Below are 24,164 nucleotides of genomic sequence, written 5' to 3'. Positions count from 1 at the left end.
TGATGAAGAAACTGCATCATTCTTTTAAAATATTGCGATTCCATTTCACAAGAGCAAATTAAACGGGAATATTTCGAGACTTGCAGCCGCAAGTGGCGGCCATCGGAACTAAGGCACGACGTTAACCTGGGTGCATGCACTGTAATAAGTTGGCAAGACGTGCCACTGTGTGCTCAATCTAAGGTTATCTTTTGTAAATATTGTCGGTTCAACACGAGTGACTGTGTCAACGGCCTTATATCATTCACAAAATTGTACTATATTTAGCTCTAGTGGGGCCATCTGCCCAAGGTGAACAAAACCATTTTCTCACCGCGCCGCTACTACGTCAGTCTAATTTCCTTAAAAAGCATATGCAAAGGAAAACATTTTTTTTTTAAAACAGCCTCGATGGAAAAAGGACGTCACAAAACAAACTTACAACAAAAAATATATTTTTAATCCGAAAGCATTAACTGTCCCATGGGGTGCAGCCAACATTGTATGTAACCGCGAAAAACGGCTCCTGAATTCCCTCAGCAAAACGGTAGTTAAAATGGCTGCGAAGCGCCGAAGTTCCTCGGAGCGCCACCCCACAGAGAAGCCCTCAGCTGGCGCCGCGGCCTGCGCACTAGTAAAAAGGAAAGGGCGGCGCGTGAGTGGCCACCGTGTCAGGCGTGGTTGGACGGGGTGGGAAATTCCCACTCAGTCTGTGCGCTGCCTGCGGCCTTTTCTGCTCCTCTCGGTGCTGAGGAACATGGCGCCGCCACAAGAGTCTATATCGTCGGCGGCTGCCACCATTATATCGCAGACGAACTAAGAGAACGGATGTTAGTGCTTTCGCATTCCCAACTCACGAAAAGTGCTGAAGTGTCCTTGGATTTGTTTTTTGCAGCTATATTTATGGCGCAAAACGAATTTGTAGTTGGTGCCTGTGCGAGCCTGCAAAAAAGTGGCAGCTGTGGTCACGTGGTGCTTGCATTCTTTTGGGGGCTTCCTATGGGCTTTAGAAGTTACTTATTAATGTTCGTTTAAAGTGCAACAAGAAAACAAAGATTCAGGAATAACTTTTAGAGCCCAAAGGAAGCTCCCGAAAGAATGTAAGCACCACATGATAGACCTGCGAGTCAATCAAAAATTGATGGTGGCGGTGCGCCATCGATTTGCTGGTGGCGTGGGGGTTCTGGGGACTTCAGCGGCGGTACCGAATGGCTCTGGCATAATTTTCGGCAGAGCAGAAGTCTACCACGTGACCAGTGGCGGCTCCCGCAAGTGCCAATTACAAATTCGTTTTGCGCGTAAATATAGCTCTAAAATTATTTTTTGTTCGTTGTAAATTTATTTTATAACATACTTTTCCTGTCCAGGCTGTTTGAAAAAGTTTTCTTCCATTGCATATGTCTCCGAAGGCAAAACAGGTGCTTTGCCCCACCCCTCTCCACATCGCTCAGATCAACCCTTAAGGTCGCCACGCACGTTGCCAATTGCAAGCAGAGGGAGCGCGCGACCCAACGAGAAACACCGTGTCCACACCCAGCTACACGTCACTGCGCACGAGACTCGGAAGACTATGCAAGATTGGGGAGGCACCCAAAACTTCAATTGTACGACAATATACTTTTACGAAGAACTAATGCACACAGGCAAAATTGGTTTTCAGTTTTTTACTCCAGGACAAGGAACAACTCCCACACTAATTTGACCGAAGTCCAAAAATTGTTGCACGGCCTCTCTAAAAACACTGGAAGAGCTGCAAACTCTTTCGCAATGCTCGGCGAGATGCCGAGGCAAGCAAGCATGCCTTCGGTTCTCCCATTCGATTCTTAAGAAGTCCGTTCAAAAATCCATGTAAAAAAATGGCGGCTTAAAAAAAAAAAAAAAAAAAAAAGACAGCTGGCATGTAATAACTGCTTGACTTCAGTCGCACAGATATCAAACTTCAATGGACGCCAGCGGAAAACTATTCTGTAATCGACGCAACCTCGAACGTACCAAACACAAACGTCCTCAGATAAAAAAAAGCACAGCACAGTTTAATACAGCGATGTACAGTGGTATAATATAGCGTAATTTACATACTGCTCCACTTCAGCAGGGGACAGCCTGTCAACAAAACCGGCGCGCGGGGCGCTGTCGGCGTAACAACGGCGAAGGGAGGGTAGGTAAAAGCAGGCACTGCGTCAGTTAGGAATTCTGCCTGCGGAGCAAAGTGTGGGGGGCGTCGCTTCGGATAGAGGCGCGGCTTATATGTCTGGAACCGAGTGGTCCATCAGCTTCTTCAGGATGCTTCCCGAGGTGCTGCAGAAACGGGAAGAGAGAGTCAAAAAGGACGATAGACAGACGGATGGAGTAAACATCCAGTAAGGTATTGGCATACTTGGCTCACAATCTACCCCTCTGTACTTTGCTTCATCCTTCAATTGAAATACAATTTAAATCCCAAGCTCTTTTGAATTTCATATTTTTGCTCGCTTTCCGACAAATTTTAAAAGCCCTTCTGGGTAAAGGAGGCAAAACCGACAACTGCCCTGATCAAGCTGGTGTCGCGAAAAAAGTGCTTCAAACGTGCATCGACTTTAAGCATAACAGACTTCCTGCTGTAAGTAATAGACTTGTAAGAATCCCACCATAGCAACATGCATGTCCAGGATTCATTCCGAGCCGTGACTGGCAAAAGTAAGGAAAATTGCTTCGTGGCTTATCTCACAAGCTTGCGCTACGGACACGTACGTCACAAGGCTCAAAGCACACTCACTGTTTGATCATGTGGTCGTAAATAAAGGATGGCATCACGGTCACAGTGATGACGTTGCCGGCGCTCTCGATGATGCGCGTGATCTCGGGATCCTTGATGCCAACGACATTCTGCCCATTCACCTGCGAAGAGCAGTTGCACGGCATTAGCCCAGCTGCACGGCCGTCCACTGTCCTCCAATAACAACCATCGATCATCATCATATGGGTCACACAAGCCCAACTTCGAAAACATAGCCCCCCCCTTCCCCCCACTTCCCTGTACCGCAGCGTCAAGATCTCGGATCTTTGCCAACTTACCTGCATTCTAGCCATTTCTCTGGCAATAGGAGTGCGGTTTACTTTGTAAAACAAAGCAAACCAATCAATTACAAACCAACAGAAGCCTTAAATGCAAAGGAGACCTCTTACACTGCAGCCAGGTTCTCAAACTCTTTGATCTCGAGAAACCCCCGTCTGCTTTTAATGGCAGCAGAGGAACTCCCTCCGACTTTGGCATTGGTGCAACAGCGCAGTACAGGAGTCTAGAGACCTTGTAAACCAAAATGTACATATAGTACTACTAGGCAGTGTTCGGCTTATGGTTGGGCGTCAACGAGCGACCCAGATCTGCTAAAATAGTGCTTAAGATCACTTTGCTTAGGGGGCGGCAGAAGAAATTCGAGAGCTCAGGCAACCCATGATGGTGCTTTGGAGGGCCTCCGGGTTCCCAGGAACCCAGTTAGGGAACCCATGTTTCAGAGCGTAAAGACATATGTCTTCACGGCTGAACGTTTTCCTATCTCTATGTATCATCTCTATACACCCATAAAACTAACTGGCTCGTCTGCATCAGAACCCGTGCAAGTGTTCCCAACCACAGGTCTGAAAATAATAGCGAGCTTACATTGGCCGTAGTTTGAACAGTATTGGCTCACCGATGAACCTAGCCTTGTACCGTTGTGAAAAACTGAAAAACTGCTCGGAGAGTTTCTCAACAACAAGGAAATCGGAAGACAACGGGATATTTCGGCAGAAGCCTTCCATGACCCGTACCTCAAGAAGCTGGTGGTCGATGAGGAGTCCATTCCGCGTGGCCGACGAGTCCTTGACCAGCGAGATGATCTTGCCGTCACGGAAGGCGAAGCCGATATGGCCCGTGCTGGACTTGTGCATCGTCACCGTGCGCTCAAACGGCCTGCGAAGGACAGAACGCGGTGCCCAGCACAGGTCAGTGACCTTCTCTTTCTGCACTGGAGTGAAATTTAACTTTGTCGGTGACTTTTCAGAATTGAGTCCGGTGAGATGAGACATATCAGTGGGAAGCCCAGCACCACGGAATATATCGGGCGTCACATCCGTAATATCACCCATGAGGAAACAAAAAATTTAGCCGGCCGACTACTCGTTAGTGGCCGTATTTGCTCCACCCCAACGACGCTTAAAGAGCCACCAGAGACAACAATGAGTATTTCTTACTCTCCTTATGAACAAACATTTGTCTTCAAACTTTCCCCTCCACATAGAATAAAGCACACGTACGGCCTCTAGAAATATGCCGCTCCTGAGGGAATGCCGACAAATGCTTCCCGATACTGAGAATGCCCAGAACATTTTTACACTTGTTTGCAAGCCTGAAATCTGCCCTCGCCTCTCTTTTTGTGCCGACAGAGGGGGGGAACTTTCTTTCGCCCCAGTGGTCAGTGAAGGTAGCGAGAGCAACAACAAAGCCTTTTACCTGTCCCTGACGGCCATGACGATGCATTCTGGATTGGCCTTGCGGATCATGTTGTGAACCTTGTCCACGGAGTAACCGGCGACCACTTCGTCGTCGATGGTCAGAATTTGATCCCCAAATCGCAGGCCCACCATGGCAGCAGGGCTGTTGGCTTGAACCAACACCACGAAGATGCCCTGGAAGGAGAGTGCCGAAGGGTCAGGGCCACAAGCCAATCAATCAACCAAACAGGTATAGAGTGTCTAACTCTACCACAATATCTGAAGTCGACTGCTGGTGGCCACCATTTTAATTAGACACCAATGTTACTAGATCAACCTGTAGTTGCGAAAGTCTTGTAAAGAGGCAGACCCCCCCCTCTCCCTTCAGAGGCTGCCGCCCACAGTTTGAAGCACCATCTAGAGGCTGGATTTCGAAATCGTATTGTTTAGAGCAGCTCCAGTGAAGAGTCACTAGACACTCTGCTTCAAAACCCATATATTTGTTACCCTAACAGCCGTCTCCAAAACCGTGGCTTTTCGAATGGCGGGAGGCAAACCTTTGGGGGAGAGGGGAGTTCCTCCTTCAGCTCCTCTCTCGTTGTGGCCGGAGGCGAGAGTTACTGTCACTACCTGTCAAGGTTCCTAGATAGGCATTACAAACGAGGCGTTAGCGACATCCACCAGGTGCTCTTTGCTAATCGTTTAATTCGTTTTAAAATTCGCTTTTGTGTCTTTTTCAACAAGAGATTGGTGCGCCTGATGTGATAATGCTCCATTGAACATGAATAGACCAAAAAATTAAGCGCAGAAATTTCGTTGTAGTACCCCTTTAAATTAAAAAGAAGCCTTTTTCTTTCTTTTTTTTCTGAAAATATAAAAAGCCAGCTTTGAGAGGGTCATCTCAAATTTGAACGCATCATAATTACCGAAATCTCTATTGGAACTTTCACACACTAGACGTTTTTGTGAAAAATCAAACAAAACGGTTCTGTTTGACCACACACAGACTTGTTCAAACGAGGAAGGTCACCTCCCTCTGTAATGAAGCAGGTGCCGTGGTTCGCAAAGTAATGAACACAGAGCATGCATTCTGCTGGGAACATTCTCGGAATCAAGGCTATCATAATTGATGTCTTGAGCATCAAAACACCAACACCCAATCAGAAGAAGCGAAAGTTTGGGAGACAGTTGCCCCCCCAACTATGCTCCACATTTACCACAAGCTCACAGAGTGGTGGGAGCCAACATCCTTAAATTTATCAGTTGACAAGCTCCACAAAAGAGCGGCATTTAAAAACGGCTCTCCTCCTGCTTGCCCACGAGCAGGTACGTGAGAATAGTGTTCCTAGTGTCATCGACGGCAATACTTCCATGCACAATCGACAAGGACTGTTTTCGAACAATGTTCTTTTTCCACAAACTTTATGTTTATCATAAAAAAACCACGATAGAACCACTTTCACCGCAGACAATGGGCATCCAACTTTCCACCGGCTCTGGCTATAAGGTGGGCTGGTAGTGTGGTAAGAGCCGTCGAGTGGACACACCACGAAAGGGGGTCGGGCATTCTACGAAACTTGTCAACTGAATTTTATCTAGTAACATCGGTGGGAGCGACAGACTTGTGGGGCCAGTGAACTACCTCACCTTCCTCGACGGGTCACCTAATCTGTGTGTGGGCACTGGCGGGAGCATGATCACACAGCGCAAAATAGACGTATGACTGGGACCATGAGCACATGTATCTTCCGCGGCATTGTTTGCTTAGGGCTGACTAGGGTATAACGAAGAATCTTGAGCCAGACGCACCTTGTTGATAGACTCGAGGCGCAGGCCAACCTTCTTGTCCTGGTCCTTGCAGAGGACGACCTCCCGGATCCCGTGGCTCACTTCGGCCCTCCTCAGCCCCACCGAGGAGCCCGAGACGGGGGCCACCATCGTAGACAGGCGACTGGCACCCGTCTGCGGTACAGCTACGTGGGCCTGCAAGACGCCGCACGGCAATGGTGGCTCTTACACGATTCACACAAAGACACAAGGACTACTGTGAAGTCTTGAACGCTAAAAGCTAAATGGAATTTGCCGGAATATGGCTCAGGTGGTCAAACCTAATGTAACAAAAAATGCAAAAAAAAAAGTAAAAAAAAAAAATTGGCTGTGCATATACTGCACCCCTGGTGTATTCCAATGTCGTTTTTGGCATCACCTTCAATCTGAATTTCACCATACTAAATAGCGTGCCAGGAAGGGTAAAAGGCCGGGGAATAAAAAAAATATAGGTAGTTGGGGCAGTCAAAAGAAAATTGCCGGAGTATGGCTCAGGTGGTCAGGCCTAATGCTGCTAATGTAACAGAAGACATGGCAAAAGATGGCCAGCCTAATTACATATATTTCACCTGATCCTATAACAAGAAAACATAACAGGGCGGGCATCCTCTTGGGGTGCAACAGCAAACATTTATATACCAAAATGAAACGTCTGCATGCAAGTGCCCGTTACAAACTTGTGCGATGCAGGAACTGAGACTGTTTGTTGTGGACACGGCGATCTCACATTCCATGGAGCTGTTTCTCTACTTTAACAATGCTATTACAAGTAATTTTATTCACTGACCCGGAAAACAAGTAGACGTGTCTAACGGCAATCATGACCGTTGTGCCAGCCCATACAATAGAAACTATTCATGCCACACTTGTGTCAGCGCCCTGTATTGCCAGCGTAGATGCATCGTGAGCACCGCTATTTTTTTTTCACAATTTTTTAAATCTGATATTTTCTTATTTGCAGGCCGACGTTTCTGCATTCTTCGTTTAGGGGTATTTAGTCAGCAGAATGGGCTGGGCGAATTTTCGTGGGTGCCATTTGCTCAGACGATTTTATGCCTAGGCTTGTTGCAATGTTGTGGCACCAACGGATTTCACCGCTGCCACTAGGGATTGCGCTGCATTGGGGTTCAGTCCTTAACGATGCAAGTTTGAGGCCATTTACACAAAGGAGAGGCACTCTTCAACGGCCCAAACTGTGCAGAGCGGAGGCAGACGACACTCACCGGAGGTCGCACGGCCAGGGCAGCCATTTCGGGCGGGAGGTCACGTGACAGGGAGATACCCATGTAGTCGTCCAGGGTCGGGTAGAGCGCCTGGAACTTGTCCCCCATGCCTGGTGCCTCACCTGCACCGCTAGACGGATACAGGGCATACGGGAGGGGAGCAGACGGCGCTGGGGCTCCCGGGGGAGCAGACGACGGCATTGGCCTCGTCTGCGCCTGAAACGCAATGGGGGGTTTGTCTGAAACTATTCTTAATGATGCTAAACAAAAAAAGCTTATAAATATTCATTAAAAAGAAAGGGGGGGGGATACTGAGAAACACAAGAAAGGGGGTGATTACTCCACTATGCTTATTTCAGTCTTAAGTTTTGTTTTTCATAATGCTATGGGACAAGGGGTGGCAACGTTCCACTGCAGGGGGCCAAATTATTGCTACAGAGAGCAGGGGACATGTAACGCAAGATTACTAGAGTCCCTTCTCAGTAAGATTTTGGGTGTACAATATTGATTTGCCAAGATGCAAATATTCACATTTAAACTCTTAACCGAAAGTCTTAAAAAATTTTGGAGGTGCTCATCTGTCATTTGCAAGGACCATGTTTGACTTCACAGTCTTCATCTTGAAAAAGTGTACTGTGGCGAAAACTTCAATCAAGGCCACTGCAAGATGTCAGATTTTAAAGCTTTAGTTCAGGGTGGCCAGTGGAAAACTTAATGAAGTCCTTTGCTACAATTGTACTTTTCAGCCTATTGCCTGTTTGGGGATCAGCTGATCAGCGAATTCTATCCGGCAGATCTTTCGAACTTGTTCAGAGTTAATGCGGCTGATTGTAGTGGGTTTGCAACCAAACATACCTCTTGTCCTTGTGTTTGGGTGGGGGGGAGGGGGGGTATTTTTGGTTGCGTACCTGGGGGCATATAAGGCCACTACGCACAGTTCTGTTTGAAAGCGTTTGACTGCGTTGCGGCTGCGAGAAACTAGGACATATCTGCTTCTTAGGTTGCGTGGCAAGCTATTCCTTGAATTGGATTCCACCCTTCATACGAAGCACAGGTGTGCTTCGTATGATGGGGATGAAAAAGAAATATAGAGGATGAGAAAGTTACCAAAAATTACAAAGCTGTGCAACTTATTATTTTTTTTTTTTTCAATCAAAGTATTTGAAGCTTTTTAGAAGCCACGAAAATTGGGTCTAATATTTTTTGTCTATTTTAGTAGTGAGTGTGAACCTTCGATGACCCATGCCTTCGATTATCTTTGGTGGCTGTGTCTAAACCATAGAAAACAGCCCTTGACCATGGAGAAGAGAGTGAGCGCAATTCAAACCGACCACTTCTCGATCGGCAGTTTTCAAGTGGAAAGAAAACGAATTTCGAGCCGCAAATTCTGTTATGGGTTGTTGGGCTTTCATATGTCGCGTACAAATAAATACCTTGGTCACCATACACACCGTCATAGTCTCTTTAAGAAGCTAATTATACCGACCATCATTAATATTTTATAATGATTCCTTTGATAGAGACAAATGTAGCATTAACCTTTTTTTCAGTCACACTTTTCGCAAGAACGATTTGGCTCACATTTTGAAAAACACCCTGTATATTACCGCCAAAATGCTGTTGCAAAGCATCTGTAGGTGAATGTGCTGAAGTAGCAACCGAACCTGGATGATAAAATTTGCTGTTTGCCACTAAAGCATTTGAGTAAAATGCAAAATAGGGACAAATGACGTTTTTGCCCAAACTTTGTTGTGCCATACGTACGTCCAGTCATACTCCACCTCGCCAATTGCACACATATTACCGAAGATAAAGGGGCGAGAGTGCAGTGCAAGCATTTGGAGAGGAGGGGAAATTCCCGTCTACAGATACTCTCGTTTGTATTTCAAACGCTGCCTTTGTGCCCTTCAGGAATTATCTTGCCACTGAAAACCTTTTAAAAAAAATAAAGGCAATTTTTCCCTTCCCTCCTGTGGCCTCCACAGTACAGTGCTAAACTTCTAAGGCAGAGTATACAGCATTCGTTTCCTCAGTTCTGGCAATAACCGGAGTAGTTTTGATTCCTAGATAGATATATGGTTTATTTAGTTCATATAAACAGCTAAGAGGCCCACACGCCAGTGCACTTGTTTGACGCAAAAAACAACAGTGCTACCACAGGCACAGTCAAAGAACACATGTCGCAATACACCCAAGTGTATAAAACAGCCAACTAAATATGCCACTCTGTAAAGCATCAAACTGTATGTTTGCTGTTAGCCGTGCCATTAGACACTTCGAGTAAATTTATGTTCATATAAAGTGTACACACCTGCAGGCTTCCCCAGAAGGGACCCGGAACCACACTAATTCAAGGTTTCTTCATCTTCGCATAAATCCAAAAACAAGTTAATTAAGTAGCTAAAAAATCCCCCCTCACCCCCTGTAGAGGATATGTTTTGATACTGCACTGCGACATTTGAAGTTCGGTGATCGCACAGCACATGCAAAATTAACTACGGTGCTGGCAAGTCGGAACACACGCAGTTGTCGACGGGAACCGACAACAAACACCTGCGCATAACCTGACGGAAGTGGTTTGAATAAACCGCACACATTAAAAACAAAAACGTTCTTAATTTGTGTAGAGCACCGTACAGACAAACAAAAAAGCTGAGAATAAACGTACGTAACACCTTTTATTTGCCGGCTGGCATAAGAGGTGTCGCCGATTACTCATCTCTGATCGCGGGGAAAACCGGCCTTTGCACGCGCACTGGGCGCACGTACGCTCTCGTATAATCAGCAAATATTCTTCGAACGGAAAAGAAATCAACGTCATACCGTCGCAGATAGGCGCGCGGCCCCCGACAAAATATGTTACTACCGGTATTGCAACCACTCACCTGAATCATATGATCCACCTTCATGTCCTCCAGCGTCGGATACAGGCTCATTTTTTCAGCTGCACAGAAACGAACGGAACGAACTGTTCGAGGACACGCTGAGACGAGCGAATGTAGCGCAGAACAAAGAAGGAAAGGAAGTTAAAAAAATAACGTTATCCACGGATCGCAGGAAACACTCAAGATATATCGATCCGCCAGATAAGTTGCGACGGTTAGAACAAACAAATGACGCACTGCCAGTCACGGGACTTTTTGTTTCTTTGTTTTTTGCATTGTCTGCCAGTGAGAACTTGGATTACCGTACGAGTGGAAACGCTCCGGTATGGTAGCAGCTAACGTTAGTGGCAGCAGGAAACAGCAGACATCCCCAACCAATAAAATTGCCCAACAAAACAGCACGGAGCAGCCGCTTCAAATCTCCCGATGGAAAAAAAATCCGGTATCTGTTTACACGACGAGTGCAAGCTCCAATTTCACCGTCCCGACAGAGCAACGTCGCTAACCGCTTTCGACAGAGAAGTTAACGAACACTTTGATCGAGTTTGGGCCACTTAAATCATACATGCCCGTTTTAAATTACGAATAATCAAACACGACTTGACCGCTGCCCAGAGCGCAGCATTGAGCAGCGTCAAACACTCGTCGTTCGCACCTCTAACAACAAACGGCCTAACCAACTATTTGAATCACTTGCAGGAAAGTTTAGCTCACCTTTATCACAGGTGCTTCTTGAACTAGATGCAGCCAGAGGGCCGGTGAAGAGATTGCAGCTTTTAAACGGAATGACTCACGCATCAACACAGTCAAGCCTCAGCCCCTCTGCGGCGGCGGTCACATGTGCGATCACGTGCACAGACGTCATGATGACGTAATAAGCAGCGCGCGCTTCCCGGTTTTACGCGGGAATAAAGAGTGACGCGTTGGAACAAAAGGGCGGAAGCTGCACCCATTTCTTGGCACTGGAATCGATCAGTCTTCGGAACAAAATATAACGTAAAGGAAGTCAGACATAAAAAAGCCATGAAACAATTTGCGTTCTGCAATTGTTTTATTGACGTTACAAAAAATATATATATTTTATTCCAGCACCTGCGTAGAAATATCTGCAACAAATTCTGAATGGAAATGGCACTGAATCTGATTACAGAAAAAATAAAAAAATAAAAAACACAAAACAACAAAAACAAGGCATTTTATTCTCATTAATATGGCACATCTAAATCAATATCAATCAATGTATGGAAACTTGCAATCATCATTTAATTAATTTATGTAGACTCAGATCTGTATAGAACATACTAGCAGTAGAATCACCTGGTAAATTTGTCTCCAAAAATAACTGGCTAGAGTAGACGTTTACTGTTTAATAAAGTGCAAACCTATTATTTATGTGTGCTTGATTATAGCCCACTTTAAACTCCTGGAGTGAACTTGTAGCCACGACTAAATTTTTCAAGATTGAACTCGCTTAAACACTCAGAGAAAAGGCTGTGCTTTTAACAACACAAACCCCACTGCAAACAAAACTATAAAATGTTAGCAGGTGCAGTCATCGTGTTGCCAACAAACGTTCGGGCGAGGAAAATTCATCCCAGCATCGTTGCCACCCCAATTTAACAATCACAATAAAGTAGGCAATGTAATCATCATAGCGGCGACAAATGTTCGGGTGAGAAAAATTCACAGCATCGGTGCCACCAATCTAACAATTGCAAAGTATAACACGCACCAAATAAAACTGCTACCCCCAATTCAGTACACGAAACCTATGTAAAGAGTGCCCAGTGCCGCCAATATTACGCGCTAAACAACATACAATATACAGGAAACGCAAACCACGGCCGATCATTTCGAGAGAAGGGAGCGTAGCAGTGTGTCCAAAGAGTAAAAAAGTGTCCCGACGCTCGACGAATTCAAATGTCCACACACGTGAGGTGTGCGAGAGGTGCGCAAACAGAAACGTCGCACCATAACAACAAATAGACGAACACAACGCCCAAAAGAAGGTGTGCGACGGCCGCTTCTCAGACGCGGCCGAGGACCATCGCTAGAAGGGCCATGCGGACGTACATCCCGGCCTCTGCCTGGCGGAAATACGCGGCCCGTGGATCCGTGTCGAATTCGGGGCTGCAAGACAAAAAATAATTGCCTGCCTTAGACAATTCGTCAAATGCAATGGTGGTGAGATAGTACTCAATGGGGTTTCCAACGAGCAACACTTTGAAATGCCTTCATGTCTCCTAGGTTATTCTACTAACAGTTCCTATATTACTATGCAGCTTTTGGCCCTACGCAGTGGAGGAGGGGGGAGAGGAGAGTGCTTATGCCCCACTTACCCCCCTCCCTTTCCGTGCAGTGCTGTACCATTCGTTGCGCGTACAATGACGTTGCTGACACTTTCTAACAGCCTTGCTAGTGAAACCACCACCAACAAGAGGAAGCAAGATCAGTGCAAAATTCCCATATAAAGCCGTCACTTTAAAACTAATTTACACCTTGAATACGAAGAAAATGATGCCGGTTAAAAGCAGCCACACTCGTCAAGATATAATTTCATTTCACTCTTTGCTTTCTCTGTCTGCCCGTCTTTCCCTCCCCATTTCGAAACGCAAGATGCCACGTCACAATGAAAATCACATTCTCCTCTGCTAAAACGCTGCAGTACTAAAGATATTGCATCTAAAAACAAGTTTCCGAGTTCCTCTACATTGTCGAAGAGGTGATCGGAATATCTACTGAAATTTCATACAAATTTAGTTATCATACTAGGGTGATGTGGCAGGTATAAGAGCGAACCAAGAACGCAGATGAAGTAACATGCCACCCAACATTCGATTACGGACATACCAGGACAGACATTGAATGGGCCAAAAAGCTGCTAATTAACAATTAGCGGAGTAACTCGTTATCAAAGCATTAAAGCAGCATTAACAACATTCACGAGAATTAAGAGTGTAGGTTGGGTTAGTTGGTTCTGATTCACACCGAGTTTTTACGCTCCAAAACGGGGGTAAAAAGTGAGAGGGAACACAGGACAAGGCATCGTCCTGTGTTGCCTCTCACTCTTTGTCCCCGTGTTTACTGTCGTAAAACCTCAGTATGAATTCATGAGAAGTCGATGGTGGGTTGGCATTAACTCTTTCCAAAGAAAAACAACACAAAGTCCATTACAAAGTGAGCTTTGCATGCTTACATGTTGCCTCTTTTTCTAGCAGAAACAACCCCATTTTGAGGGAATATTCGAACCACACTGTAAACCAGTTCACGAAAAGCTATGGTCCTACAGTAACACTTTTATTTGCAAAGATCAGGTGGCGGGTCAGAGATTCAATGTTTGCTACAAATTTCCATTGCCGGGGCCACTTCGATACCCCTCCTTGGAGGCAGTGCATGTTTCAATATCGCAGAACCGTTGCACCAGCACCAAGAGCACAATCTTAGCTAGAGCCTCTAGATAATTTGTGTCCTTTTCCCAGTTTACTTTTGGGTGCCGCCATCTTGGTGCACCCACAATTGGCAATTGTTACGATTCGGAAAAGCAACATCTTGAATTTAAGGACCCAACGTACACTTTGCCCTTTCCACTTTTGCCTGCCTCCTCTCCTGTATCCTGTCCACTTTTTACCTTGCCCCACCTTGGCTTCCCTTGCAGCTTAGGAGAAGAGGGGGAGCGCTAAGAGGATAAGCTCCTTTGCAGAAAACCAAGGTTGTATGGCGGCCTTTAAGACACCGTGTGGGGAAGCTTCGGCGTCACAGTGATGGAAGCAGTACTGGACCTTGTGTGGCAGGTTTTGTAGCAGGCAAAATATTGGTTTGGAGCAGCCATTGACATTCTTCGAGCAGACGCCAACGTCTGCTAGCCCGTTGCTTGATAATGAAAACGTGATTGTCTCACTAAACAAGTTCATATCTGCTAATGACTGGGGGTTCCTCTTTGATACTGAAGCATATTACTTTCTCGTCTTTTGTAGTAAGAATAGAGAGGATGCAAAGGGAACATGCAGCCTTCTTTAAAAGTCAGGCTTGGGTCAGAGTAGGTTTAATTTACAAGCATGTAAAAACAAATGGTTGAAATGTGAAGCATATAGCCATAGAGCAACACTTCAGTTGAGATAAAGACTCTCTCTTCATCCCTCTATTACCCTTGGTAATTAATTTAGCCTGTAAATATAATTTCCGTAAAATGCCGGCAAAGATCAGCATATTTGCCAAAACTGTCAAAAAATAAAAGATACCCCCTCAAGGTTTATGAATACCAAACTCAAGATTTTGATTCTATAAACTGCAAAAACAGCCACTCGTAAATATTGTGAAAACCTACATTTTCGGTTTAAAAGTTACATGGCGCTTTAGCGGCGTTCAAAGCAGGGTTGAGTCAAAGTTTGCTGCCCTTTCGATCGACCGCTGCACAGGAGCCACCTTGACTAATATATTTATTCAAATATAGACCCGTGTTTTTTCTTCTTTCTCAGCGAAGATTTTTATGAATGGAGATCAACCTACAGTCAAGACCAAAGAAGCTAGGTCGGCACATAATAGTAATGAGCATAATTTCCGAGCCGATCTCGCTATACTTCGTTTCAGCTTAGCTCCGAGCATGGTTAAAGCTACGGGTGGCTAGGGCCAATCAAACGCCAGCGATAGGACATGACTTCTCCTGCACTTCGTATATCAACCTGCAACGAATCTGTGCGGAGGTGCAGAAAAGTTGAAGAGAGACATTTCGTTGGCTATGGGAGTATCAACGGCGTCGTCTGCCCCATAAATAAAAATGTCATTTCGCGTCCTGAATTAAAACTCCGGTTCAGTGTGGTGGTTGCTCGGCTTCGCGAAGGTCCGTCACACTGTTGGCAGAGGAAGGCCAGGGCTGGAACATGGAAGTTGGTAATGTTCTGTGCCCAGACAGGTCTTCCTCTCTGCCGTGGTTTCATTTGGAGCCCACGGAAAAAGCAGGCTGAGCGAGCTCTCTTGGTAGACTGTCTCCGATTTCAGACAAAGCCCTCCCCGCAAACGCATAACAGCAACAAACGCATACCGCCTCCCTCCGGTTGCACTGGAATATGCGTTTTCTCGGCACTCCACCGACACCGCATGGTTTTGTTTCTGACCTGATTTTGACCCATTTTTCACCGGAGAATATTTCCCGCCGTCGGCAGATAAACTTTTCTTCGATTTCCCAACGTCTGTCAGCTCCGATGTTCATTGAACAACTTTGCGGTGCGACACAGTTTGAGACTCTTAACAAAGTAAAGTACACATTCATCACGATCTTGAACCTGACGCTCAAAGAAGCCTTTCTTCTTATCTTGCGTTGTCGTTGGAAATTGGAAAAACAGAAAACCAAAGGATATCCAGCCACCTGGCGAGGAAAGCGTTGAACTTGAAACTTACGATTCGGTCATTAAGAACACAAAATCAAACAAGAAAAAAAAAAAAAAAAAAGAACTGAAAAAACTTGTAGTAGTTGCATCAGTGTTGCCAGCAGGTAGGTGTTTTTCTTCAAACCATATTCATTACTATAATATAAAGAACCTGGAACATCATTTATTTCATTTATATTTTTATAATTAGGTCTCAGCAGGATACAGCTGGAAAATTGTGCAATGTTTTCCCATAAATAAAGTATTTCTAAAATTATACTTTTGCGAACTACATTGTGATGCGTACGAACGCTCTTGTCCAAGTGGTGAAATGACCCCAAGCCTCTCGCTGCGCTCGGACCTAAGCTGAAACGAAGCTTAGCCCGTGAGCTTCCCCACGTCAGCCGCTGCTCCTAGCACTCCGGTGCAAAGCGGTGAAGCTTCGACGCGTGTGCACTGGTGAAGGTTGACGCGAGAGGCACAGGTGCTACGGTACACTGTGCCCATGGCATGCAGGCACGTGTCAGATGCAATGATCAGTCAACATTATTAGGAGTAAAAGACCTTGATCCTGTTTCCTTCTAGTAGCCGCAATCCCACTATCTTGGACATTTTTTTCGCAACTCTTTGTCACCAACGTAGTCTGTAAATTCAGACAATGACGGGGCCGGTGCAGTTGACAAGCCATATCAACAGTTCATCTTAAGTCAAAGCATGGCGATGCTACAAGCTGATGGGACAGTGTCAAAAGCACGACATCGTGGCATTCGTTACAGCTTTCGTCAGCTAAAACAGCCAAGTGCAGCAAATTCCCCTGGAAACTCGTGCTTTTAGCCCGTCTTCGTGATAGTATACATTTAAGCCTTTGAACGCGCTCCAACCTAAGATGAAAAATAACCTAAACGATGCGTAGGGTATAGATGCCGTGAACCACAGATTTGTACAATTTTCGTTTCCCTCCACTTCTCCAAGCATTGGCATCGATTAATAACAGAAGATTTTGATTTTTGCTTCGTTTAAGCCTGCTTTGGCACAGTTGCGGCATGGTTCTTAGCAAAATCGGTGCTCTGGCGCAAAGTGTGGCACACTTTCGTTTGAGGCACGATTTGGCGCCAATGGCGCAGCCCTTCCGTCGCTGGCGACGTCGTTCTGCTACGTTGTGGACCATTAATTTCTGGAGGATGGACAACCATTTCTTGCGATCTCAGATCGAGCTTCGGACAACTGGGAACGGCGATTGTAAGCATCGAGGCGGCCGAGGTGTCGTTACTCCAATGCGTCACCTATTTAGTGGCTATCTTATTTTCAATGCTTTAAACCACCTCCCGGAGTCAAGCGCACTGGCAACCCCCCCCCCCCCGCCCCCCCACATTCGTTGTAATGTGAAATGCAGTAGTTCGGCCGTAACATCGCTCGTGGCCGACAAACACGTGCCACCGCATTCCCCACAGAGACAGTAAACATGAGAGCAAGCGGACCTGACCTCTGCCCTTTGAACTTGTCAGTAAAGGTCGTAGAGACTGTGGAGGCCACCGACGTGCAGCGACCATTTCGCCGTAACTTGGCGGAGTTCAAAATTCGAGTTTGACTCTAGGCTCAAAATTTGTACAAAAAGCGGCTTTATTCTTTTTCCTGCCCGTGGCTTCGACAGCACTGCATGCAACTAGTAAGATAGGGTACAGTCACGCGCCTTCCAGCTACGTGCAGACTGGCTCGCCGGGACCGTAGCCCTCGCCGCTCGCCAAGTTACGGCGAGACAGAGTGTAGCAGCAACTGACGCGCTTGAGCGGAAGAAAAAGTAGGTAACGCCCCAGAAGCTACAACCAACCCCCCCCTTTTGTTTCTCCTCGAAACAAACATCCTGGTTGGCTTTTTTCGACGTCAGTAGTACCTCTCCTCTCCGTCCAAAGGTAAAAGACTACAGTTTCCCTCGATACTGTGCATAGAGCATAGAATTTGGAAACCCTCAGGGGTTTCCAAAATTCCCAAATTTCCTTAACCATGTGCAGCGCTTTTTTCTCTCCAATTTAAACACGAGAGGCGTAAAAACGGGCCTTCGGGTGCCGGCCACAAACGCATACCGCATTCACGCACCTGATCTCGAAAACTCGCGGCAGGGGGTGCATCACAATCATTCTCTTCTTTGCCCTGGTCATCAGCTGAGGTGTCACAACGAATAGGCCGCAGGCCTGCGGAAGAGAGAGGGAAGAGAAACACGCCACTCAGAACCCCGTCGGTTACAACTAGAGTTCCCCGTTTTCAAATAAATCCAATAAAATCAGGGAAACACTTGCTGGTAAAACTTGTTAAAAAAACTCAAAATTTCTAAGTCCCAGTGGCAAAAATAAATAAATAAATAAAAAGAAGAAAAAACACTGCATTTTACAAGTAAGCTTGGTCATAGCATAGGGTCTTTGGTCCTGAGGAGTGGCCTCTGCAGTTTCCTTTCAAATCTCTGACCACTGACAAAAGGGGGTCCACCGTTTATCTTGTCAAGTTTTCTCCAGGACAAAGGGTCATCGCAATTTTGGGTCATGACAAAAGCTGCTGTTGTGGCTTTTGTCGTGACTCAATTATCGCTTTGGCTTGTGTCAAGGTTACAACTGTAGGAGGGAGGGGGGCAGCTGAAGGATCCATCTTACCACACTGCTCTGTGCAGCCACAGGGCGGGGTGGCGAAATGGAATGGGAGGGAAACGAGCTTTGCAGAGACTACGCCACAGATCTCAGTGACTTTAAAGTCGGGCCAAGTCGGGCACCTTGTCAATCGCAAGCTCTTGTGCAACTTTCTTGTTTGGTGCGTACATGCGTGCGTCCGTGCACAACGTGCTATCAATGGGGGTTCGGGACGCTCTACAAACGTCTGTGTAGGGTGTTCCAGTAAAGCTTTATTTACCCGTTGGCTTTGTCCAAAACATTGCTCAACCGCGGTTGCTACGTGCGGGGAGAAGTAGCAGGTTCGCGGCGACCTTACTTTGGCAGAGACAGACTTTGACCCTACACTCTGCGGTTACATTCCAGGATATGGGGCATTCGCTTACCTTGCGATCCCTGACTGGGTTACTGCTTCTGTTATATTTCCGTTTTTCTTTTTTTTTGGAGGGAAGGTTAATTTTTTTGTGAGCAAAAAAAAATTTCTCTTCTGTTATCTCCATCCTTTTCTTTTCGCGCGGATACACTACCACTTCGGGGTCGCTCACGGAGGAAATGCATAAAGAAAGAGAAGGAGAAGTGTCTTTCTCTCCTTCGCTTTACTTTGTCACGGACGTCCTCCAACTGTAACGTCTGCGGCCACGTCATTCGGGTAGGATGAGCGTTCGCAGATCGCGGAATCCGCATTGGGGCATTTGAATGGGTGGGTGATGACTCGGTGTTTATTTGGAAATCGATATTGGCCCAAAAAATGGGGTGGGCGATGACTGGGGTTATTACGGTAGCACTATAGACACAAAAAAATTAACCAAGTGATGTCATAGGAACCTAATCTCCTCGTATATAAATTGAGCTTTGTGATTCACCTGGCTCACTTCAGAGATGAGCAGAAACGAAAAGAAGAGTGCCACTATGCTTACAATGTCCCGTTTGAACACATCTGTTACAATGTGCAAAAAATTAAATGAGAAACATATCCTCACACTTTTTAAAATTTTTATTATTTTGCTATTTTTGTCTTTCAAAGGGAAATTAATATTCATGTTAACCAACCTCCCATTGAAAAAAAGAAAAAGTGGGTGGCAAAGTTAGAGTACAATGCTCATATATATCAAGGAAGGTAAGACAACGAAACGAGAAAAGAGAGGTGAGACATCACTGTACCTTCTCGTATTCCTCGGCACTGCTGAAGCGTTCCTTCTGAATCCTCGTCATGTACAGCACATCCGTGTCTGGCAATGCTGCCTCCAAGCTTGCAATCTCCTCCTGCATTCCAAAATCAAACATGTCCAACAGCCTTCTTTTATCCTCTTGTCACTGGCAGTACGAGAAAAGCAGGGCGCAGCTTAAGTTTCACACTTCTTGTTTTGAGATTCATTCCTTAGCGTCCCTGTCAGGTAATGCGTCGACCTCATTAGCTGCAAGGCGATAATGAGGTGTCCGACACTCGGCACGCCCCCTATTTCTTGAGATGTCGGCGGCTACAAAAGGACGGTCAAAGCACAGCCTGTCCACTCAGGCGCCCGTCCACAAACCCGCCCCAGACCATGCTCGAACGCACCTTTCTCCAAGCAGCTAACCGACATACAATGCACTGCACGTTGACATCCGACTTTCCATCGCATCACGACAAATGCCTGGACGGGCAAAACCGAAGCAACAGATCTAAACAGCTCGACACAACCGTGCTACGTTCTCTGCGTCAGTCGGCTCTATGTGAAGCAGGTTCCAATTTTTGTTTTGTACAGCTAAGCGCGCGGATATTGCTGCACCATTCACGTCGGAGAAAAGCGTCTCCAACGAGAGGTGCCGCCCTGTTTAGTGCTGTATGAAGTTTATGCAGTTCCACGAAAGACCCAACCTTTTCCCGTCACGCTGTACGTCCGCAAGCCGAGCCGATTCACGCCACCCACCTGAGGGATGCCGCGGGAGGCGACAAGTTCCTTGACGGAGTCCGGCATGCCCAGGTTCTTGGGGGCGACGTAGCGCAGCTGCACGTCATAGTGGGTCAGCAGACGGGCCAGAGAATGCACCGTCCGCCCGTGCTTCAGGTCTCCCACCAGTGTCACCTGCACAATTCCCGAGCGGTTAGCCGAGCCTGAGCCGCCAAAAATGAGCGGGGTTGGAATAGGAGTACATATGTGGTACATTCTCCTCACCCTGCGCAACATAACCAATAAATCGTGTGTAGAACACTGTTCCAACATTCTTAATGTGCAACACTGCTCCAACATTCTGAAACCCCCTATATGGAAAGCACGTGTTTAGATGTACCCTTATTTGAACCTTGAAATGGAAAGCGCATCTAAAGACACGCGACACTTCTCTCGGACGGAGGGAGCGCGGTGTGGAACACGTGCCATTTTTTTTATGGAGGTTATGGGGTCTGCCATCTATCGAACACAATACCAAACAGGATTAGGTTCATTTGCATTCGCTGGCTGGCAAAATAATTTAATTGCTCTGTCGAGAAATATGCTTTCTTGTTCCCATTTTGGATCATGAAATTTGTTTTTCTCCAATCCATTTATAAAACACTCGTGTTTATGACCTACAATCCAAAGTCAAACGTGTAAAAAATAAACAGTGCTCCCCTTCTCTGCACTTTAGCACAAGATTGAACGACGAGAATAAACCCTCGAGAGAGGGAACCAGGGGGACAAAGGACAAACACAAATCTCCAAACACAACTAGGTGACTGGTGTACGATTGAAAAATCCCATCTGGTCCTGGTGGTTCAATATTTCCAGGACCATGCAGTGGTTTCTTGCTTTCAGTTATGAAAAGTTTAGAAGAGTGCAGCAACAGCAGTGCCTCCTGGAAAGAGCAACACCACCTATGGCTACGTAGTTCGGTGCTCCACAAAAAATGGCGTGTAGCGCACGAAAACATGACGTCGCACCGTGAAAAATAAAGCATATAAATTGCATTGTTGTTAGATGAATCAAGAATAATTTTTCAAAAGAACTGTGACCTATACACCGGAAAATACGGTACCATCTGCCAGTTTTTCCTTTCTAAGACCACTCCAGTTAGTGTAAAACAAATTCTTCAAAAGTATGTCACACACAAAAAAAAAAAAAGAAGACATATTTAGGAGGACAAACATCCATTTACCGTGAGGCCGTTCACGGTGCCGATTTCTTCCCGGATGGTGTAGATGTCAAGTAGCGCCTGTGTGGGATGTTCGCCAACACCGTCTCCAGCGTTGATGACAGGCTTGCGGCAGTGCTTGGCTGCTCGCTATGCGAACAAATAAAGAGGGAACATTGGTGTAAGGAAACCAAACGTTTCTCCTAAAGTGAGGTACTGAAAGGAAAAGGATTATCTTAACCTCAATCAAACACACAAACCCTTCCAGCTGAAGACTAGTATCAAGAGGTAAGCCATATCATTTTTCTCAACAAAGACATATTTTACTACTATAGTATTTTACAAACACAAAAAACAAAAATTTTGAAAGCACAACTTTTTTGACTTATTGGGACTTTCCATGTAAGAAAATTTCTAAATTAATTTTCTCAGGCATGCTTTTCAAGTAGATCATTTACTTCAAGCTACCACCAAATTCAGCACGCCTGTGGTCACGAAATTTGTTGTTTGAACCATTTGTTGACGATCAATCGGCTCTTTCAAGTGCCACAAACCCCCCGTCGTAGTTGCGCCCCTAGCTAACTGTAGTGCACCTCTAACTTACGCAATTGTCGTGATAGCAAGCAAGAAAAAAATGAATTCCAGGAAGTTTACTCTTTTCACAAAGGTTTCACAATTTCTTAAAGAAACTCACCATGACAGCGCCGGGTTGTGGATGCCGCAGGACCACGACATCGCTGTAGCCGGCCATGACTGCGATGCTATCTGAAGCGAGGAAACAAACAAGTATTCGGCAACACTTCACAGTTCACTTTGAAGGTCACTAACAAAACAACAATGTCACAGACCTCCATGTGAAGACTAGGGCATATGACTTTCCCATGTGAAGAGTATAGCATCCGATTTTTAACAGTAGCTCCACAAGCTTGGGGCTCTAAGAAAGGGCCTTGAGCCCAAAGCTATTCTCTCGCTTGACACATGGAGTGCCTCACAGTTGGGACAAACGAGCGATCCAAGGCATTTCTGGTTTTTTCTCTCGTAATCGAAAGGCTGTCAACAGAATTACTGGTGCGGTGAAAAAAGCTCATTCGGGTCACTGGCCAAACCAATAATATTTGCTGGTCGTACATGCCCCATCTGAGTAAAATACAAAAAACGTGCCGACACCGCGTTTGCGCCGACTGCAGGCACCAAGTAGAGAATGATGCGCTCACCGATTGTACGACGCATGATGTAAAGCTGTTAGGACAATAAGGTTTTTCTTTGTTGTTCTCCAAGAACAAAAAGGCTGCCATAAAAACTAGTAGCATGGAAGGAAGTCCTCTTACAGGGCACTGACCCAGGTGCTAAAGTTTGGAGCGCAGCCATACATCATCCGAGCAAAGTGAAAAAAAGAAAAAAACTTTCACTTTTTCTATTCTGGTGAAGAAGGAAGAGCAGTGAAGCTGTAGCTTCTGTTCTCAACAGCGGCTCTCCAGGCAAGCTATCTGCTCTTCTTTCAAAAGAGAATCTGAAGCACTCGATGCAGTAGAACTTTTGGGCGATAGCGGCCTCGCAGCGGTTGCGGAACCATTCCCGCTGCTGCGCACATCGCCGCTCGTTCTGTTTCTGCTCTTCTTCCTCCGAAGAAATGTTGCCGCCATCTATGAGCAACAACAGCAACCAGTTGTCTGGTTGCCGAGGCTTGAAAGGTTGCCGCGATCTATGAGCGACGGCGGCAAGCAGACAACTGGCAAACACGACACTCTGGACAGCTACCGCCATCTATGAACGACAGTGGCAACCAGCGTTGTGTTGACATTTGTTTGGTACCGGACACGATCCTGGGGAAACTAGCCCTTAACAGCTCCGCTGTAAAAAAGCAACCACCGATGTTGTGTAGTGCAGTGCACAATCTCATTGGCAGTTTTGTGCACGACATCGTGTTCTGGTTTTTAGAAAAACCAGACCACTGCGTGTTCTGGCCGCTCTGTAAACGCAAGTTTGCGAACACGTGTCAGGGAGCGACGTGCGCTCCCCACGGGAGAGAATGGTAAGCTTCGTCCGGGGAACGAGAAAACCCGACGTTTGCAAGTACACCCCGTTCCTCACCCTCGAGACTCTCTCCTTTCTGGGTGGAGGAGCTTGACTCCGCCATGTGGATGACCGTGCCGCCGAGACGCTGCATCGCCGCCGCAAAGCTGCACGACGTACGCGTGCTCACCTCGTAGAAGACGGACGCCATCACCTTCCCCTGCGTGGCAGGAAAAACGCAAAGTCGCGAGATAAAAATAAGGCTTGTGAGCATTTTATGCTGTGTTGTACCGTGCAACTTTTTCTTGAACTGCTTGGGAAATGTGGCAAAAATTCTAAAATTATTTTTCGCCAGCGTACGTAAAGCTTTTTTTACTACACTTGAAACCAATTCACATAATTGTCTGATATGTCTACTTCCCACAGACGAGCCTCCTGCGACCAATCTACTTTCCCTGAAACATTACTGCAATTAAAATGTTTCTCTCTTATTATGCCAATGTAAACAAAATGTGCATGTAAACATAATAAGAAGCTTGGTAACTGTATTTTCCAGTCAGAAGCTAATAGTACACCATATCACATTCGTTGGGCGCATTACCCCTGTCTATGCATAATTTGCACAAATATAACGCAAGTTTTTTTTCGAAATTACGTACTCCAAAACGCACCTCGCGT

The 24,164-nt window shown here is 46.0% G+C and overlaps 2 protein-coding genes across 4 annotated transcripts in view; both read right to left on the bottom strand.

Annotated features, from left to right (window-relative positions):
- Positions 1–1,993: 1,993 nt before the first annotated feature.
- LOC120850396 (syntenin-1) lies at positions 1,994–12,491 on the bottom strand. 3 transcript variants are annotated; one of them, XM_042286592.1, is made up of 8 exons: positions 11,081–12,491; positions 10,367–10,425; positions 7,482–7,697; positions 6,241–6,414; positions 4,451–4,626; positions 3,769–3,910; positions 2,735–2,856; positions 1,994–2,277 (listed from the first exon to the last, which is right to left on the bottom strand). In XM_042286592.1, the coding sequence occupies exons 2-8, from the start codon at positions 10,415–10,417 to the stop codon at positions 2,223–2,225; spliced, it is 936 nt and encodes a 311-aa protein (XP_042142526.1). In that variant the 5' UTR covers positions 10,418–10,425; positions 11,081–12,491; the 3' UTR covers positions 1,994–2,222. The 3 variants fall into 3 exon arrangements, with proteins under 3 accessions (XP_042142526.1, XP_042142527.1, XP_042142528.1); XM_042286593.1 differs by lacking the exon at positions 11,081–12,491 and adding an exon at positions 10,936–10,954; XM_042286594.1 differs by lacking the exons at positions 10,367–10,425; positions 11,081–12,491 and adding an exon at positions 9,793–10,092.
- LOC120850397 (CAD protein) overlaps positions 11,077–24,164 on the bottom strand; it is an 88,916-nt gene continuing 75,828 nt past the window's right edge. Inside the window, exons 38-44 of the mRNA XM_040222872.3 lie at positions 23,565–23,706; positions 22,168–22,238; positions 21,498–21,623; positions 20,294–20,449; positions 19,545–19,646; positions 17,824–17,918; positions 11,077–12,496 (exon numbers count right to left, since the gene is read on the bottom strand). Coding sequence (XP_040078806.1) covers positions 12,394–12,496; positions 17,824–17,918; positions 19,545–19,646; positions 20,294–20,449; positions 21,498–21,623; positions 22,168–22,238; positions 23,565–23,706 — 795 coding nt within the window. The 3' untranslated portion in view covers positions 11,077–12,393. The remainder of the gene's footprint in view (positions 12,497–17,823; positions 17,919–19,544; positions 19,647–20,293; positions 20,450–21,497; positions 21,624–22,167; positions 22,239–23,564; positions 23,707–24,164) is intronic.

This window comes from Ixodes scapularis, unplaced genomic scaffold (assembly GCF_016920785.2).
Source record: "Ixodes scapularis isolate PalLabHiFi unplaced genomic scaffold, ASM1692078v2 PGA_scaffold8__174_contigs__length_109621045, whole genome shotgun sequence".
In the NCBI taxonomy this organism is placed as follows: domain Eukaryota; kingdom Metazoa; phylum Arthropoda; class Arachnida; order Ixodida; family Ixodidae; genus Ixodes; species Ixodes scapularis.
The sequence above is the reverse complement of the archived record's forward strand: the minus strand, read 5'-3'. Positions and strand labels throughout refer to the sequence as shown.